Here is a 19,834-nt window from a genome sequence, read left to right as displayed (position 1 = left end):
GGGAGGCAGAGGTGGCCAGAGGGCGCTGCACGGGCAGCATCTCAGCCCATTCGGCCGCCCGGTGCCGCACCTCGTGGGGATCCTGGGAGTAGTTCAAGTGTCCCGTGGAGAGGTGTGGCCTGCGGTTGGGCCCGCTGTGAGCACAGCTGGGGAGGCTCCGTCTGTGGGCCGTTCGGGTGTTGCGCTGCAAGGCTTCGGGCCAGCAGTACCGAGGCACGAGAGCGGATGAGGCTCAGAGCCCTCCAGAACCAGACTCCACCGTGGGCGCGGTTGCTGTCCGTGAGGCCCGTGAGCCCCTCGACCTGCACCTGGCCGCCACCACTGGCGCCTAGCCCCGGCGCCGCCACCTGTGTGCCAGTGTGTCCCTCCACAGCTACCTCCCACAAAAGCCCCCACTCCACTGTGTCGCCGCGGCCGGGGGCGGGAGCGGGATCGAGGGCAGGGGCCGCTTCCCCTGGCCTGCCGGCCACCAGGGGCGGGGTCCTGAGCTCGGCAGGTGGCGGGGGGGGGCAAGGGTGGCCTAGCTGGCGCTAATGGGCCGTGGCGACTCAATGGTGGATCCCAGTGGCTTCGGGCCAGCTGCTGTCGGGCAGGAGGGCCGGCCGGGCTGCGGCTGCACTGAGCCTAGCGCCGCGTGGGCGGGCAGGCGGGATGCCCAAGGGACCGCGGGCCCCGGGCCCTGAAGCCTCCGGGGCCACGTCCCCGTGAGCGACGTGCGGGATCTGGGGCGGGGCGCCAAGCGCCGAAGGGTTTGCTGGGTCACGCCCGCCCTGGGCTGGGACGTCGCCAACCCCTCCGCCACCGCCCGATACCTGAGACCTCCGTTCCCCCTGCCTGGGCGGGCGAGGGGGCCCTGCCGGGGCGGGCGGGCCGCCAGGCTGGCGGTAAGGCGCAAGCGCCAGCGAAACTGGGCCTCAAGAGGCAGCCCGCGGCCCCCGCCCCCGTCTACGGCCATACCACCCTGAACGCGCCCGATCTCGTATGATTCTCGTGAAGCTAAGCAGGATCGGGCCTGGTTAGTACTTGGATGGGAGACCGCCTGGGAATACCGGGTGCTGTAGGCTTTTTGCCTCCCGCTCCGCCTTCTCCTTTACTCGCCCGCGGCGGTGGCCGCCGGCTCCGCCCCCGCCGGGCCCCGCTGCAGGCCCCACCTCCTCAGGCCCCTCCCACCACGGCGCGCGCCGGAGGGGAACACGGAACGAATCAGGTAGGACGCATTTTCCTTTCTTCCTTCTTTTCTCTCCTTCCAGGCGTAAGTTTTCCAGAGTTTATATCAGTTAAGAATTGGATGTAAAACTTTTGAGCTTTTTTCTTACCGTATAATATTAACAAATTATGTTGTGGTCATTTTTAAATGGAAATTGCAGGTGTGTCTGTTGTAATGAGTTGTCTGCTGTCATTTCTTATGCAATAAATGATACCTGAGGATGCCATTGTCTTTGCATTATTGAAATATCTGATTAGCACCTCTCACCCTTGTAATGGAAGATTGCTTGAAATGACCTTTCTGCTTTATATTTTGGTCAACTGTTCACTTTTTCCCTACTAGCACCAACTGTGTAAAGTCCTACTTTATGCGAAGAGGGGATTTAGTGGCCTCATCAACTGTAATTTAGCAGCCATTTCCCAGAGAGCCATTTGAAATTAAGACCCTGTTAATTTTTTTCTGGCCTTAGTCTCTTTACGGGCACCGGAAGGAGGGAGGAATAGTTGAGAAGGGACTTTTACAACCTATATTTAGTAGAAACTAAGTTATGTTAAATCTAGATGTATAATCCTGTACAGGGAGACCTTTTCGTTTTTTTGCGGTACGCGGGCCTCTCACTGTGTGGCCTCTCCCGTCGTGGAGCATAGGCTCCTGACGCGCAGGCTCAGCAGCCATGGCTCACGGGCCCAGCCGCTCCGCGGCATGTGGGATCTTCCCAGACCGGGGCACGAACCCGGGTCCCCTGCATCGGCAGGCGGACTCTCAACCACTGCGCCACCAGGGAAGCCCTGGGGAGACCTTTTCTGAAATGCAGTGACATCATACTCTGGGCTAGGAAAGTTAGAGTGATTGTGCTTTTGACTGTGGCAGCATTATTATTATTATTTTTTAACAATGTCCTGGGGTCATACCTCAGGTCCTCAGAACAGCCGGTGACTTCTCTAGTTTGATCTGGTAAAAAGGTAGTGTGAATTCCAGCTCCATGATGGCTTGGCTTTACCCTGGGACTCTCCTGAGGAATAAATACCCCCCCAGCTCCCAGAAGGAACTTGATTTTTGAGGCTCTTCAGCAAATACTTGACTTATTCTTTGAACTCTATCTTGGCTGCTTTTTCTTTGGCTTCTAAAGCAGACAACAGGTTTTGTTTGTTTGTTTGTTTTTGTTTTGCGGTACACGGACCTCTCACTGTTGTGGCCTCTCCCGTTGCGGAGCACAGGCTCCGGATGCGCAGGCTCCGGATGCGCAGGCTCAGCGGCCATGGCTCACGGGCCCAGCCGCTCCGCGGCATGTGGGATCCTTGCGGACCAGGGCACGAACCCGTGTCCCCTGCATCGGCAGGCAGACTCTCAACCAGTGCGCCACCAGGGAAGCCCCAGAAAACAGTTTTCACCATCCTATGTTTTACAGAATCTGACCATATTCATCTCTAGTGTGTGATTAAGAGTGTCATTAAAAAAAACAAAAACAAAACCATAAAACTGTGTCTCATTTAAAAATATATACAGGGACTTCCGTGGTGGTGCAGTGGTTAAGAATCTGCCTGCCAATGCAGGGGACATGGGGTTTGATCCCTGGTCTGGGAAGATTCCACATGCCACGGAGCAACTAAGCCCGTGCGCCACAACTGCTGACCCCATGCTTTGCAGCTGTTGAAGCCCATGTGCTCTGGGGCCCATGTGCTGCAACTGCTGAGCCTGCATCCTGCAACTAATGAAGCCCACGCACAGCAATGCAGAGTAGCCCCCGCTCACCACAACTGGAGAAAGCCCACGTGCAGCAATGAAGACTCAATGCAGCCAAAAAATGCATATATATGCAATTTTTTGAGGTGAAATTCACATAACATAAAATTAACCATTTTACAGTGAGCAGTTTGGTGGCATTTGGCCCGACTCTTCTCATTTGTTTTTGTTTAGGCTAGTTTATTTTTATTTTGGGGGAGTTTCTTTTGGCTTAAGTCAGGAACTGACATGATAAAATGTTGCTCTGCCAATATGTGTAAAGGATATTTCATTACTGTTGTGTAGGACAGTGCAAGATAAGAGAGTGGTGTGTTTCTCCTTTCTCTTGAAAAGCAGGGGTTCTTAATTTACGGTCTAAGATCATGTACTTGATTCTCTCCTCTTCCCTGAAATTTTGTGGGCTGGTACATTATTCTCTAGTTAAGAACTTAGTGCTCACAATGTAATAGGACAGAAATCTATTCCTCGATGATGAAATTTGTTAGGGGAAGTAATGAAATGTGTGGGTCACTAATAAAGGTACGATTTAAGACTAGGTTAATTTAATGTTTAACAGATTGTGCTGAAATTTTCTGTTAAAAATTTAATATATGTGAATGTGTATGAGAGCTTTAGAAAACAGAACGATTTGGGGGCCCTTTTCAAAGAAACAGTGAGAAATTCCAAGCAGCTTTTGTCTTTAAATGTTAAGCAAGTTTTAACTTTTGATGATCCCAAAGGATTAGAGTGGTGTAACAACATCCTGGATAGACCATAATGGCCTTGAGCTATGGCCCTCCTGTCAGGCTCTAGTACTGTAATCATTTCTGTATACTGGTTTTCCTCTTTGTATATATAAGTTCTTAGATGATAACTTCACATTTATTCCAGGTCTTTTTAAAATTAATTAATTAATTAACTTATGGCTGTGTTGGGTCTTCGTTGTTGTGTGTGGGCTTTCTCTAGTTGCGGTGTGTGTGAGCTTCTCATTGCAGTGGCTTCTCTTGTTGCGGAGCACGGGCTCTAGGCTTGTGGACTTCAGTGGTTGTAGCATGTGGGCTCAGTAGTTGTGGCTCACAGGCTCAGTAGTTGTGGCACATGGGCTTAATTGCTCCGTGACATGTGGAATCTTCCTGGACCAAACCCACATCCCCTGCATTGGCAGGCGGATCCTTAACCACTGCACCACCAGGGAAGTCCCTATTCCAGGTCTTTTATGTGAAGGACTCCTTTCTTCAGTTTGCCTACTTCGCATTTAGTTTACACTGTGAATGGATTAAGTGATTAAATGGATTAAAAGATTATAATTCTTTGAATTTTAGCTAGAAAAGACATTATGAAAATACTACATAAGACAAGCCTCTGTTACAGGCTCACTTTAAGTTATAACAAATAGTGTCAAATCAGAAATTTCTGTATTCTGTAATGATTTGTGTGAGTTCTAGCTTACTTCTTTTAACAAGGTAAATTCAGTGAAATTCTTGTACAACCTAAAAGCACTATTGTATAAGGATCAGTACTATAAACATTAAGTAGCTCCTTGGAAAGATAACAAATGAGTCTAATTTCCCTTAAATAGTCCAAGTAGTACATTTTAGAGAACAAATTTGAGGCAACCTTTTTTCATTATTTTATGATTTTCTGGCTTTTTTCCTTAATTACATTGATTTGTTGAGTGCTTAGGTCTTTTTTCTCAGATCCATAATTACCATTGTTTGTGGAGGTATTATTGCTCAAGTTTGCCAAATATATTATCACTCATGTTGTTTTGACCAGAAAATAATGAGTAGGTGCCAGGGCATCTGTCCAAAATTTGGTGATAAGTATTATTAATGATGGTGGTCAGTAATAAGATAATCATTTTTTTAAAAATTTATTTATTTGGTTGTGTCGGGTCTTAGTTGTGGCAGGCAGGCTCCTTAGTTGAGGCTCGTTGGCTCCTTAGTTGTGTCATGCGAACTCTTAGTTGTGGCACGCATATGGGATCTAGTTCCCGGACCAGGGATCGAACATGGGCCACCTGCTTTGGGAGCACAGAGTCTTAACCACTGTGCCACCAGGGAAATCCCAGAAGCTACTCATTTTTGAGTGCAGCAGGAATATTATTAAAAGAAAGTTTTAATGTATTTAAAGAAGTCAAGTACATTGGACAAAATCTTAGGGTTTCTCAAATCAGAAAACATTGTCTCATTATTTGGGGAAAAATGTGATCAGTCCATGCTGTTTTCGTTTTACCAATGGAGCCTTATGTCAACTGGATTAATTCTGGAAATTGGAACAGAAAAGTTAAAGTTGAAGCTGGGATCCATGTTCTTTTAAGTTTTAACACCAGTTCTGATTCTCTTTAGTACTCAGTGTGACTGAACAAATATCTCAGTTTTTTGCATTGTTTTTAACTGTAAACTGATATTTTTTATTTTGGGGAATACTCGGGGGAATTGTAGGTTGTTGGAAATATGAAAAGCATAATTTAAAAAAAATCCATGCGTAACACCTCTCTAGATGTTTGCCTCTCTAGGTGTTTGTTATAAAAGAGTATTGTCCTACTAATCTAGGCTTTTCTTTTTTTTCTGAAAGAAATTCCTTTTATTGATAGTTGCATGTAATGGTGAATAGGTTGATAAATTTTTTTTCTCTTTCAGTTTTACTCTGTTTCAGAATATATGTCTTAGAGTGACTCCATCTTGAGGCAGGGAAGTAAATCAGATTTGCTTTAATGGGAAGTAATGGGGAGATCTTTTGAAACAAACTTTTCCTTATTTTAAATATTGGAGTGACTAACTGAAGATGTATTTGTAAAAAGATGTAGCTTTAGGTCTTGGAGACTCTGAAGAGATAATTGTGGATAAAATCATAAAACTATGATAGGTTCAGATTATCACTCTATTCCATTAGGCCTTTGGATTTTGTTCCAATTAGCTTTTTTTTTTTTTTTTTTTGCGGTACGCGGGCCTCTCACTGCTGTGGCCTCTCCCGCCGCGGAGCACAGGCTCCGGACGCGCAGGCTCAGCGGCCATGGCTCACGGGCCCAGCCGCTCCGCGGCACGCGGGATCCTCCCGGACCGGGGCACGAACCCGCGTCTCCTGCATCGGCAGGCGGACTCTCAACCACTGCGCCACCAGGGAAGCCCTCCAATTAGCTTTTGAGGCAAGGATTACATTCTTAATTATCCTTGCATCCCTTTGGATCACCAGTGATGGTGGTAAGGATGAAGATACTTTCTGAATGCAGAAATTCTTGTATATAAATGATCTTAAAATTAGTTGAATGCCTTGCTGGACATAAATAACTTGGTTAAAGGAATTCTCTTCTCTTGCTGTAGGTGCACATTAAAGATCCACAACCATGACTGACTCCAAGTACTTCACAACCAATAAAAAAGGTAAGTATGAGAACCTGATCACAGCCTTTTTTGAAGATTCTTCAAAAGTTGTGGTGTAAGATTGTTCCAAGTAGAATGCTCCTGACCTCTTCAGACATGTATGTCTTGGACCATCTCATTGGGGATATCCTACAGAAAAGTGTATTGAGTAAATTATTAAATTATGGGTTTTTAAAGATACAGCTGTGGTGCACATCATTTTGACTTGAAGGTTTTAGTGAAACGAAGAGATCCAAGATTGATCCATTGAAGACTGATAGATCTGAGGAGGGTAAAAGGAAGAAGCACATTTATTTTCTCTTTTTTAAAAAAATTGAGTGTAATTGGTTTACAATGTTGTATTTGTTTCTGGTGCACAGCAAAGTGATTCAGTTGTGTGTGTGTATGTATATATGTATGTGTGTATGTGTGTGTGTGTGTGTGTGTGTGTATGTATACATATATATATTCTTTTTCAGATTCTTTCCCATTATAGGTTATTACAAGATATTGAATATAGTTCCCTGTGCTATACAGTAGGACCTTGTCTTTTATTTAATATATATTAGTTTGTATCTGCTAATCCCAAGGTCCTGATTTATCCCTTCCTCCCTTCCTGTTTGGTAACCATAAGTTTATTTTCTGTGTCTGTGAGTGTGTCTGTTTTGTAAATAAGTCCATTTGTATCATTTTTTAGATTCCACATATAAGTGATACCATATATTTGTCTTTCTTTGTCTGACTTACTTTACTTAGTATGGTAATCTCTGGGTCCATCCATGTTCCTGAAAATGGCAGTATTTCATTCTTTTTATGGCTGAATAATACTCCATAATATATATAAACCATATCTTCTTTATCCATTCATCTGTAGATGGACACTTAAGTTGCTTCCATGTCCTGACTATTGTAAATAGTGCTGCCGTGAACGTTGGGGTGCATGTATCTTTTTGAATTAGGATTTTCTCTGGATATATACCTAAGAGTGGGTTTGTTGGATCATATGGTAACTCTAGTTTTTTAAGGAACCTCCATACTGTTTTCCACAGTGGTTGCACCAAATTCTTTTATTTTTTACTTGGAAATAAACATTTTATTACAAGGAGTACTACTAAAGCAATACAGCAATAAAAAGTAAAAATGAAAGTTCCCTCCCTCCCTATTCCTGTTCCTGATGGGAACTCGGTATGTATCCTCCGTCTTTTCCATGCATGTATTAATACATATGATTTTTAAAATTTTTAACAAAAAATGATTATGCAAAACAATGCATGGAGATTTGATATTTTCTTATCCTTCCACACATGATGATTTCATACCATCATTTCTGAATTATGGCTGTCAAAAGGCATAATCTCAGTGTAATCATGAGGGAACACCCGTGACAGCTGAGGGTGTTCTATAAAGTGACTGGCCTGTACTTTTTAAAAATGTCATTATCATGAAAGACAAAGGCTGACCAGCTGTTTCAGATTAAAGGAGACTAAAGAGACATGACAGTAAATGTAATGCATGATCCTGCATTGGATCATGGCCCAAGGAGGATGGGAGTAAAATTACTATAAAAGACTTTATCAAGATCTTTGAATAAGGTTTATAGATTAGATAATGACAGTATATCACCGTTAAACTTCCTGATTTTCATCATTATATTATAGTTATGTAACATAATTCCTTGTTCTTAGAAGTTATACAATGACATATTTAGAGCTAAAGAGACATGATGTCTACAGTTTACTTATTCAATGAATCAGAAAAAAATGTATAAATATATAAAAAGTATGATAAAGCAAATGTGGCATAATGTTAGCAGATGGGGAATTTTGCAACTTTTCTTTAAGATTAAAATGATTTCAAAAGAAAAAGAAAATGGGAGGGCACACATAGTGGCCTGGAGCACCAGAAAATTTTCTAGAAAGCACAAGCATATTTCTGTTGTTTGGGTAAACTTCTATTATAATACAGAAAACACCATAGAGAGTTGCTTAATTACATTAGCTACTAGTCCATGGCTTTCAGCCTTGCCTGCACATTGGAATTGCCCAGTGAAGTAAAAGACAATAGTTGATGTCCAGCCCTATCCCTGCAGATATACTGATTTCTTTGGTGTGGGATATGGCCTAGACGTGGGGTTTTTTTAAAAGCTCCCCAGAATTTTCTGATGTGTAGCCGAGATTGAGAACTGTTGCTAGCTGCTAGCAATGCTTGGTAGATTTGATTCAGGGGAAAAGGAGGGGGGAAAGATAAGAATTTAATAAAGCTGTAGTATGTATGAGATACCTTGCCTCCATGCTCCTCCTTGGCTCCACCCAACTTCTTGCTGTTTTTACTGCTTATAGCGTACAAAAGCATTTAGCCCTTTGTCATTCATTTTCAGCTTTTTTTCTTATTCTCTTATCATTCTGAAATGTATTTATTTATTCTGTTAACATTTTGTGTACTTTGATGACCAAGATGTTTCTATAATAACACAAAAAGATGTAATTTAAAAACTCACCTAATTTTCAAACCTTCACTTATAATGGGTCCTGGTAACCTTTTTTTAATTCAGGGATTTATATAAAGGTTTGAGACTTAGAGATGAATCATGGCTGGGTAAATACCACATTTTAAAAAATGGATAGACTGTGTTCCTTTTACTTCCTGTAACACCCACCAGAACTGCCACTGGTGCATATTCTTTAAATTTATGCTGTTGGAATTGGAATAATTTCAGTTATATCCTGTTTTGATTCTTCAGCTCCTGCTGCTATTCACAATTCAGATTTTCTGAAACCGTGCTGCTTGTCCTTTACTGTTTTCAGAAGTAAATGATGGGAACCCTAAGAGCTGGGTTTAGCAGCAGATGACTTGGAGAAGAGGAGAGTGACTCTTCAAAGGGCCCAGCTTTTCTGTCTGTGCTATTTTTGCAGCTGTCAAATAAAAGGGTGATTTTTGTAACAGTTTGTTTGCTTTGTTAGCGATGGATTTTGATGTAACAGGCTTTTTTAGTGCTCAACTTCTATGCTTCTTGCCAGTTCATCCTTCCCATTTAGAGGCTTCAGCAGATCACCTAGTTTGATGCCCCCACTATTTCTATACTGGTGAACGAGGTTAAAATGAACATCAAGAACAGTCATAAAGGTGGAAGAAAATGAGGCAATACTGTGGATTGAAAGTTGAAGTGACAATAGTCAACTTATTTTTCGTGGTCTTATAGTATATTTTCTTCTTTCTTTTAAAACCAGTTGAGGGCTGTTAACCTTTTTTCTTATTTCAGCTCCAGCTTTCTGAAGATAGGTGAGCCTGGGCCTTAAAATAGTGGTGACAGTCCTGGCATTTCACGGTGCAGGGCCTGAGCAGTCAGTCATTTAAGATTATACCTTTAGAAATGACTCTGGTTTGTACCATTCTTGAAGCTTCAGGATTATTATTTCTGTTCTTAGATTGATTGAACAGGATAGGGCCTTAAAGCCCATTATCATCTTAAAGTACTAATTAGAGCAGTGATTCTCAACCCTGATTATACATTAGAATCACTTGAGGAAACTTTAAAAAATGTGAACGTAGGAGTTCTACTCCTTGACATTCTGATTTATTTGGTCCAGAGTAGAGCCTGAGCATTGGCATTTCTAGATACTTCCCGGGTAATAGTGTGTAGCCAACATTGAGAAACACTGGATTAGAGAGTCGGGAGAAACAGTTCTAAGGCCAGCTCTGTCACTCGCTCACTTAGTGACCTTTGAGCCTCAGTTGTTTGTGGAGTTGAGAGTAGGTGAATGAGGAGTCTCTTCTGGTTTGAAAACATTGATTTGTGAACCTGTTTGCTGCCTGCATTTATTTTTTTCCCAGGACTTTGAAATTCTGATGGGAGATCATCCCTCAGATGCTGTTCTCTCCCCATCGTAGTAAGATATCATGAGATATCTTTCCTTTTTCCCACTTCTGTGCTTCCTGAGATCTGGCTTACACCTTCCTCTCTGGCGATAACCCCAAAATAGCATCCTTATCAATGCGTTGGTTAATATTCTAGGGATTTGAACTGTACCTATCCTATAATTTTTAAATAGTCCTATTTCAGTTGCAGCCCTGCCACTGGTCAGCTGTTGTGTTATTTGCTATATGGTACAGTGTTCTGCTCTAGTTCTCTGATCCTGGGACCTCACCCGTTTGTTGTCTTTTAGGAGAAATCTTTGAATTAAAGGCTGAACTCAACAATGAAAAGAAAGAAAAGAGGAAGGAGGCTGTGAAGAAAGTGATTGCTGCTATGACTGTGGGGAAAGATGTTAGGTAAGGGTAATCTCTTCTGCTTTGCTCATTTTAGACTCTTACTCTATGGCTTTTAATGCTTTTTTTTTTTTAAGCAAAGGTCTTCATAGAAGCCCACATGATTTAAATTTATTTATTTATTTATTTATGGCTGTGTTGGGTCTTCGTTTGTGTGCGAGGGCTTTCTCTAGTTGTGGCAAGCGGGGGTCACTCTTCACCGTGTTTGCTCCCTACCGTGGTGTGCGGGCCTCTCACTATCGCGGCCTCTCTTGTTGCGGAGCATGGGCTCCAGACGCGCAGGCTCAGTAGTTGTGACGCATGGGCCCAGTTGCTCCGCGACATGTGGGATCTTCCCAGACCAGGGCTCGAACCCGTGTCCCCTGCCTTGGCAGGCAGATTCTCAACCACTGCGCCACCAGGGAAGCCCTACTGCTTTTTATTTAAAGCTATTACAGTCAGAACGTATAAGAATGAGTTTGTCCCACTGGAAACATCAGGAAGTGTAGTTGCTTTTATATTAACTCTGTGATTAAGTTTTTTTTTTTTTTGAGTGAAACGAGTTTGATTTCACTTGCATACAGATCTAGCATAAAACCTCCTGAGAGCTGGCACAGTTACAAATCTGTTGCTGAGGTAGTTTTAGAAGATGATAAAAACATACTGAGAAACAGAAGCCCATGTGTACTTTAATTGGCTCAAGCCAGTGCCCTCAACTTTACAACACTGCCTTTAATTGCTGAATTCAAGAGGAAAATCAGTGGTAACAAAATCCAAAGTGTCTTTTTTTTTTCTCCCTTTTTTCCTGTAATTTAGGAAGGCCATTTGGAAATAAATAAGGATTGTCTGCAGGCCCCTGAGGATTCCCGAGATCCTTTCCATGAAATCCATGAAGTCAAAGCTATTCTTGTAATAATACTTAGGTGTTATTTACCCTTTTCACTGTGTTGACATTTGCATGGCTGGTGCCTTAGTGTGAATTAAGGCAGTGGTGCCAAACTGTAAAAGTAGTCATTGTATTCTTCACCATCATGTGCTTGCAGGAAAAAAGGGCAGTTTCACTTAGGACTGTCCTGCATGAAGCACTAAAAATTTATTTCAGTAAACCTTGAACCTTGAGTTCAGGTCTTTTTAGTATTCTGTGTGATGAAATAGGAATTAGGCATAAAGTACTTCTACTGCATAGCAAAGTGTGACAGTTGACTTGAAAAAAAGCCCTTGCACAATTGTTTGACTTGGGAACACCATTTCTTTGTGAAAGAAAGATTGACAGACAGAACTATAGTTAATCAGACTTCAGTATTTGGGAGACACTTTATAAAAAATGAACAAAGTGAACCTGTCACTTCAAGGGAAAAAATTTGACAGTAGATAAATTTCGACTTTAAAGTAAAAATTAGAGTGTTGGAAAACTTGTATCTCCCATCGTGAGCTTGATAGCTTCCCAATACTTAGAGATTTTTCTGATGAGATTGGTGGTGAAATTAATGACTGTGATTATTTGCTGCTGTATAATGAAATATGCCACCATAGAGAAGATCTGCATAACTCATTGAACCAATATTTTCCAAATGACCAGTGCATACATCACAAAATTATGCATGGGTAAAATATCCATTCAAAATAAGTGATAAATGAATGGATTTTAATGCAACCAAGTACAGAAAGTTTATTGATATGGTTTCAGATTCCATATTGTACCTAACTTTTAAGAAACTACCATTTGTGGACTAAAAAGAAAAACAACCATTTGTCTAGCTTTAATGTATCAAAGGAGAATATCCAGTTATATGAAAAAGCTATTAAAATACTCCTCCATTTTCCAATTTATATACGTGTATGCAAATGGATTTTCTTCTTACACTTCAGCTAAACAACATTCTACAACAGGTTGAATGCAGGAGCATGTGTGAGAATCCAGCTGTTTTTGTTTAAAGTAGACATTAAAGAGATTGGCAAAAATTAAAACAATGTCATCTTAATTTAAAAAAAATAAGTAAAATAGGTAGATTTTTACTTTAAAATATTTATGTTAATATGAAATGCATTGATTTTCCTTTTATTAGTTGGGTCAAATGCTGCTGATAAGAAATGGATGAGTACAAGAATGCCAAGTAAATTGCAGCATCTAGTGGTGGATGTAAGGTGTAGTAACTCAAACATCTGAGAAGGTCCTAAGGCTGATGATGACCTTCCTAATGTCATTAAGAAAAGGGAAGTTTAAATTTAAGTGCATTCTGTGTCAGGCACAGGGACAGATGCCTTTACTTACAATGTTTTTTATAGTCCTCATGTCTTCTGAACTAGAGATTATTCTGAATCAGAAGTTATTCCATGTTAGAGATCAAGCAGTGTATGCTTGGTGAGGCTAAAGAATAATCCGAAAGTCATACAGCTAGTGGTAATGTAGCCAGGATTCTAACCTAGGGTCTGAGTCCCAATACCTGTTACTGGTCACTTCCTTCATGGGTGTATATATACAATAGAATCTAAATGTGTACATGGCACACACATTTAGAACTGTTTCATTTTCTGAAAATGGTTAAAATTTTGAACAAAGGTCCTAATTATCTGAGAACTGTTTTAATAAGGAAACTAATCAAATAAGTTCCCACTGGTCAGGGATGGAAGAATATGTGCATTAAAAAGCATAACAACTGTAGTGCTTTGAACTGCAAATAATTGATATGAAAAATTATGGTTAATTTTTTTGTGTGACATAGTGATTTTTTAAAAAAGTTTGTAAAGATATACACTAAAATATTATATATGAAATGTTTGTGAAGGATTTGTTTAGAAATTGTTTAGAGCAACTAGATGGGGTAGGGACTGGGAGAAGGCGAGTGGGTTGAGGTTGTGTATGAAACAAGATCGGGTATGTATCAATATTTGTTTGCAGCTGGGTGATGGATACATGGGTTCATTAAACTGCTGTCTCTAATCTGAAAATTTTCATAGTAAAATATTTTTTAAAAATCTATTTTTAGACATCTTCTTGGGACCATTATTATAAATTCTTTAGTAATTCATTTCTGTGGTAAGTATTATCACTAGTGGACATTTGTCCTCACATCAAATCACTTTTTAAATTAAGGCTGTTTCTTTGTGTTCTGGCCAACAGCCTGGCACCAACACTGTTCGCTTTCCCTTCCTCTTTTCTCAGCTCTCTCTTTCCAGATGTAGTGAAGTGTATGTAGACTGACAACCTGGGACTAAAGAAGCTCGTGTATCTCTACTTGATGAACTATGCCAAGAGTCAGCCAGACATGGCCATCATGGCTGTCAACAGCTTTGTGAAGGTAACTTTTTCCCAGGGACTCAAGAACAGTCTCTTCTACCTCAGAAAACCTTTTCAGAAATGTCTCTTGATATGGTTAGTGTCTGCATTGCAAATAAGCAACCTCTGTTCCAAAAGAGGGCCTCTAGAGAAGTATTGGCCATTGAGTAGGAATATTCATGATTTAAGCATTCTGTATGCCAGAGTTTGTCTTCCAGTTCAGACTATATGGTGAGCCTTCTGTCAGCTGGGCTTGGTGCATCCTTGCCAGGTGGGAGAAGAAAGCCAGGTGAAACCTCACTGTTTTATCTTCCAAGGCTGACAAATGTTGGGCATATCATTGTAGTGTCAGTAACCTGGGGTTTTACCTATTTTATCTTTGTAGAAATTATGCTTATGGTTCAGATGTAGTGGAAACTACAGGAGCTGCCTTTTAATTTTGTTTTATTGAATAGGTCTTACAGTAGTTGATTAACTTTTTTGTTATTGTGGAAATTTTCAAACATATTCAGGTTGAGGGAATAGTATAATAAATTCCTAAATATCTACCTTGTAGTTTCAGTAGTTACCAACCTATGGCCAGTTTTGTTTAATTTAACTCTCCATACATGCTTTCCTGACCCCCACCTCCTCTCCTACTGGATGATTTTAAAGCAAATCCCAAACATCTTAAGAATGAAAAACTCATTTAATCAGCTGATCATTAAAGAAAGTCCTTAATATTATTGGATATCCAGTCAGAATTCTCCTATCATTAGATTTGATGAACACAGTAATAAGGTTGTTCTTATTAGGGTTTTTGTTTCATTTTGTTTTGTTTACTTCTTTTTCCTCTGCCTGGAATTTAGTCTACATTAAAAGCAAAAATCAGACAGCATTTCTAAAATTAGCTTCTATTAAATTGTTTTGGAAAATAAACATGCTTTCTTCCTCCTCATGGAATTTTTGTTCTTTTTCTGTGTTTACCTACAATGTACAGGATCATTATAACATTTCATTCTTTCTGTCTGGTGATTCATAGATGGATGATATCATTGGAAAGAATTTAGTTTACATTTTTTGGAAGTTAGCATGTGCATAGGTTTATAATGTTTAAAGAAAAATTTTAATATAGGGCAATTTAAGGGGTGTTCCTTCTTGGTAAGTGTTCTATTTGTACTGTATTTGGAGGCACTTGCTAAGAAAGGAGAATGTATGTTAATCAGGATTTCAGAGGGCCCTCTCTGCTGCTTCGTGCAAGGAACTTATGTTGGGCACAAACCAGCTTCTAGATTCTCCTTTGCTTTCTTGGCTGTAGGCCCCAGATATCCAGCCCTCTTTTCTCCCTGCTTAATATTTGTGGAGTGGGACATATCTTTCCAATTCCTGATTTTTTGTTGTTGCTGTTGTTGTTTTTGCAGTACGCGGGCCTCTCATCTCTGTGGCCTCTCCCATTGTGGAGCACAGGCTCCGGATGTGCAGGCTCAGCGGCCATGGCTCACGGGCCCAGCCGCTCCACAGCATGTGGGATCTTCCCGGACCGGGGCATGAACCTGTGTCCCCTGCATCGGCAGGCAGACTCTCAGCCACTGTGCCACCAGGGAAGCCCCAGGTCTTGAGTTTGTATTCAAGCATTTTTCCTTTCCAGCTTTGTTGGCTAAGCAATTCACTGAATTTCTCTAATCCTATTTATAAATTCATTTTTAAAGCCTATTTCCTTATCTGTAATAGGTGGATTTTGATAGCAACTACCTTAGAGTTGCTGGGAAGGTAAATGGCATAGTAAGTGTTCAGTAAGTTTTAGCTATTATTGTCTTTTATCTCTTTGTCCAATTCTATTAGGTATAGTATAAAGTAAGTCAAAACACAAATTGCTTACATTAAAAAAAAAATTCAGCAGACTCCAAGGGTCCACAATGAACTGTCAAATTGAAGGGAAGTCTGTAGTTAAGGCAGAGAAAAATTTGTCTAGTATTGAGTGTGATTTTACACACACACATGCACGTGCACGCATACTTCTGTATGTATGTATATGTTTGTGTTTAATATCTGTTAAGTATACATATTATATTAGGTCTACAGGGGGTATGGGTGGTATGGGGAGGAGGAATGTTTCATTGCAGTCTTCCAAAGAACAGAATTTACCATAATTGGGAGGCAAGATGAATTAAAAAAAAATTTCTTTTGATGCTATGGGATATGTTCCTTTGTAGCCTAGATGCCAGCTCTTTGTAAATCAACCAATGTGCTGAGAAAACTCACTTAAACCCTATTTATAAATCCATTTTTAAAGCAAAACTTCCTTTAGAAACCCCTTTCTTTCTTGGGAACTCCAGTTTTTCTGAGATTATAATTAAAAGGCCATTGTTCTTTTCATGGCAGTGTTTCCTAAAAGAACTGCCAGTTTTCTAGGGGGGAAAATGTTACGCATGTTAGTCTTAGTTCACATTCAAAGTGATGGTACAAGAGAAAGAGACATAACCTTTGTTTTAATGCACTAGTAAACCAGGGCAGTTACTGCAAGAGTCAGATTTTTTCTTTTGATAATGAATTATTGTTTGGGGAAGGCTCTCTGGGAAGAGGAAGTAAATCATGTTTCAATACATTATTTTTAAAGTTTATTTTTACAAACAGATAATATATGTACTACATTCTATACAAAATTCCAAAGAAACACAGAGACAGGTGAGTTGTCCTGTATACCCCAGCTACCCAGCTGCTGTCTTGAAGTCAGTCTTTGCCTGCTTGAGATTCGATGCTCATTTTAAATTTCCATTAGAGTGAGAGAAGCATGGCTTACTGACCAGGAGAACTCTAAGCAGCTCTTTATTGGCCCACCTCAGTATATTTCTGAAAACTTAGCAGTATGAATGTGAAGATTAGGAGATGAAAGTGGAAAGGTAGAATAGAAGGAATTTTAGAGGAATAGCAGTAGAGTTTTGTTATTGGGGGTGTATCTCCTCTGGTCAGTCATTGGCTCAGTGACCATTTGGCAGTGATCTTTTTTCCCCATGCAAACTTTTCTAAACATAATCATATAATCTGATCTCTCTGGATCTTTTAATTAGATTTACTTTTCCCTGTTTCTTTTCTTGTTTTAATGTGATAATAAGTGAAAATTGCCTGTTTTACCACCAGAACATATACTTCATTAGCTGCATTATATACGTGGTTTAATTTCCAGTTACCTGTGATGTTAGCAGAGGAGTTCTAATTGTTCATTCTGTTCAACATTTCCTGTTAACAGACCTCATGTTTAGTTTTTTTTAACATTAAAAAAGCTTGACTGGCAGAAATGGTAAGTTGCGACAGGACATTTGTTTTGGACGAACTGGTAACAAAGACTGGGCATGTGTTGGCAGCAAGAGAGGAAAACAGGCATTTGTTCTTCCAGTGTGACATTTTGATCCTTTATCCTGTAATCCAGTGTATTAAGTGTATTATACAGGGGAAACACAGTACCTTTTCCCTGCATGTAAAGCACTGAGATGATGGAGATTATTGTTTCAATTTTCATGCTTTTTAATTTTTACTAAAGACCATGCTTGGCAAACAAAAATTAAGTCAGGAAAGAACCTCATGCATGCTATCATGTGATAGGTGAACTAGATAATCCTTCTCGATTTGTGTTAATAACAATAAAATATTATATCCATAATCATACTTACCAAGTGAACCTTTGATTTTTTTTCATCTTGGAATTTTTTCTCCTGATCACTAAGTTATAACTGAAGGTGATTCCATTTGTGGCATCATTATCTTAGTTAATGGATACTGTCATCAATGTATTATTTGATTTAAAAAACCATATTCTCTAGAATTTATCTTCTAGGTAAAATCATATACTGGGATAATCTGCAGAGTACCCAAGTGACATGGATATTAAAATCAATAGCTAAACTGTAACCATTATGTTTCTTCTCTTGCTAGCAAAAGGATAATCATACAACTCTTAGTTTCTCAAGCTTTTAACAGGGACTTCAGTCAGAACTAAAAATGAGTTGACATTTTTGAGAATCTTTTCAATATACATAATTAATGAAGCTGCTACCTATTGCATCTCACTTATGCTTACAGAATATTTATATATGGCCTTACTGTGCTAATATTTAGCAACAGCTGAGAGCCTCACTGCAAAATGTGTTTTTAAATTCAGTTGTACAGAGCTATAGTTTTTTGTCTGTTTTGTTTATTTTTGGGTGTTTTTATAATCTTAAAATTACTTTAAACATTCATTGGTTGTAGGTTTCTTAGTTAAATTAGACATAATCTGTAATTTTGATAAAGTGTCCACTTTTTTTTCTTGCAGCTAGTATGGATTTCTGGGTCTGTTAAGTCAGGATACAAGTGTACTTTCTTATATTTGGTAGCAATTTTTCATTTATCATACTGCCTGAGTTAAGGATACATTTGAGGTACCATATTTCATTGATTCTAAGATGCATTATTATTTCCTGTATTATGTAGAAAGAAAAATACCTCCTATTAAACTGACATGCCGTTGATTATTAAATATATCCCAACTTCAGAGATGTTAATATGAAAAACTGTGCAACTTAGTCTTGATGAACTATGGTAATATTGCCACCTTAACTTTGTATAAGGCTTTGTAGAAAGCACTTATACATAAGTCATCTGATTTTATCCTCAAACTAAAGCTAATCTGTGAGGTGCATTAAATTATCCCACTTTCAGATGAGGAAATTGAATTTCATGGAGATTATGTGCTTTCCTAACATCATGTTACAGTGAACTATGGTTTCAAGGTCACATTTTCTTACTCTGAGACTTAAGGTGTGATTGACACCTGAAGTATCACCTCCCCACCCCCCAGTACATGCACGCCCATACACCTATAAAATTGTTTGGCCTAGATTTTTCTTTCCATTGCCTAATGTAGGTGTTTCATATTTAAACTTCACTGTTTTGTGTTTTTTGTCTTGTTTTGGCTGCGAGGCATGTGGGATCTTAGTTCTCCAACCAGGGATCGAACCCATGCCCCCCTGCAGTGGAAGCACGAGTCTTAACCACTGGACTGTGAGGGAAGTCCATAACCTTCACTTCTTTTACAGCTGTTCATGTGTCTTAATTCTACTGATAGTGTTGACTACTATTAAAATTATTATTGTTTTAATAGTAAATCATGAGGAACTCTCTGCTAATATGTGAATTGTTTTAATTCTGTGTTGCCTGACCATGAGGAAGCTATATATGCCATCATTAGTGGTTTTTTATACATTTTGAAAGCAGTATATCTCTTTCTAGCTGACTGCATAAAATGTTCAGGAACAGTTATGGGTTGAGATCTATGAAGTGATCCAGAGAAATAGTTGTACTGTTCTTGACAAATCAAGGTCATATCTGCTTCTTTCCCAGGTGGTGGCTAATGCTGTAGCAGCATTATCTGAAATCAGTGAATCTCACCCAAACAGCAACTTACTCGATCTGAATCCACAGAACATTAATAAGCTACTGACAGCCCTGAATGAGTGTACCGAGCGGGGCCAGATTTTCATCCTGGACTGCCTGTCTAATTACAACCCTAAAGATGACCGGGAGGCTCAGAGGTCAGTCTGTTTTTCTGGATAGTATCTAGGAGTCTTGACCGGTTCAGTCTGTATTAGAATAAGGGTCTGTTACGTTGAGAAAATCAGTGGCTTATGGGATATATATTGCTATCCTGTGGTATTTTCTCAATGTATTTAGGAACATTTTAGGTGGTAGAGTAAACCATGCAAAAAATAGCTCTTCCTAAGAGGAGATGTGTATTTTTCATTTCTTCTTTGAACAGTATAGTTACAACCCTCTGAAAAACTCTCCCTCAGCATGGTCTCACATCTCTCATACAGCAATTCCTAGCCATTTGGCAAAGGTTTTTTGAGCGTCTCTCACTGTAGTAACAAAATTTTCGTTCTTTTAGATGCATAGTAAGTGGCTTCATACTAATTATTGAGCTGCCTTATACCTATAATTAGTACTAGAGAAACTGTGTTGGAGCCAGCAAAATGTATGATGTCTTCCGTTAGATATAGGAATCACATC

At 39.9% G+C, this 19,834-nt stretch overlaps 1 protein-coding gene across 1 annotated transcript in view; it reads left to right on the top strand.

Annotated features, from left to right (window-relative positions):
• Positions 1–1,178: 1,178 nt before the first annotated feature.
• LOC309975941 (AP-2 complex subunit beta-like) overlaps positions 1,179–19,834 on the top strand; it is a 59,812-nt gene continuing 41,156 nt past the window's right edge. Inside the window, 6 exon segments of the mRNA XM_082861308.1 lie at positions 1,179–1,207; positions 6,253–6,312; positions 10,455–10,560; positions 13,700–13,730; positions 13,734–13,835; positions 19,169–19,359. Of these exon segments, the coding sequence (XP_082717434.1) occupies positions 6,276–6,312; positions 10,455–10,560; positions 13,700–13,730; positions 13,734–13,835; positions 19,169–19,359 (467 nt within the window). The 5' untranslated portion in view covers positions 1,179–1,207; positions 6,253–6,275.

Source organism: Leucopleurus acutus, assembly GCF_964270905.1.
Source record: "Leucopleurus acutus genome assembly, chromosome: 19".
NCBI classification, from domain to species: Eukaryota; Metazoa; Chordata; class Mammalia; order Artiodactyla; family Delphinidae; genus Leucopleurus; species Leucopleurus acutus.
The sequence above is the reverse complement of the archived record's forward strand: the minus strand, read 5'-3'. Positions and strand labels throughout refer to the sequence as shown.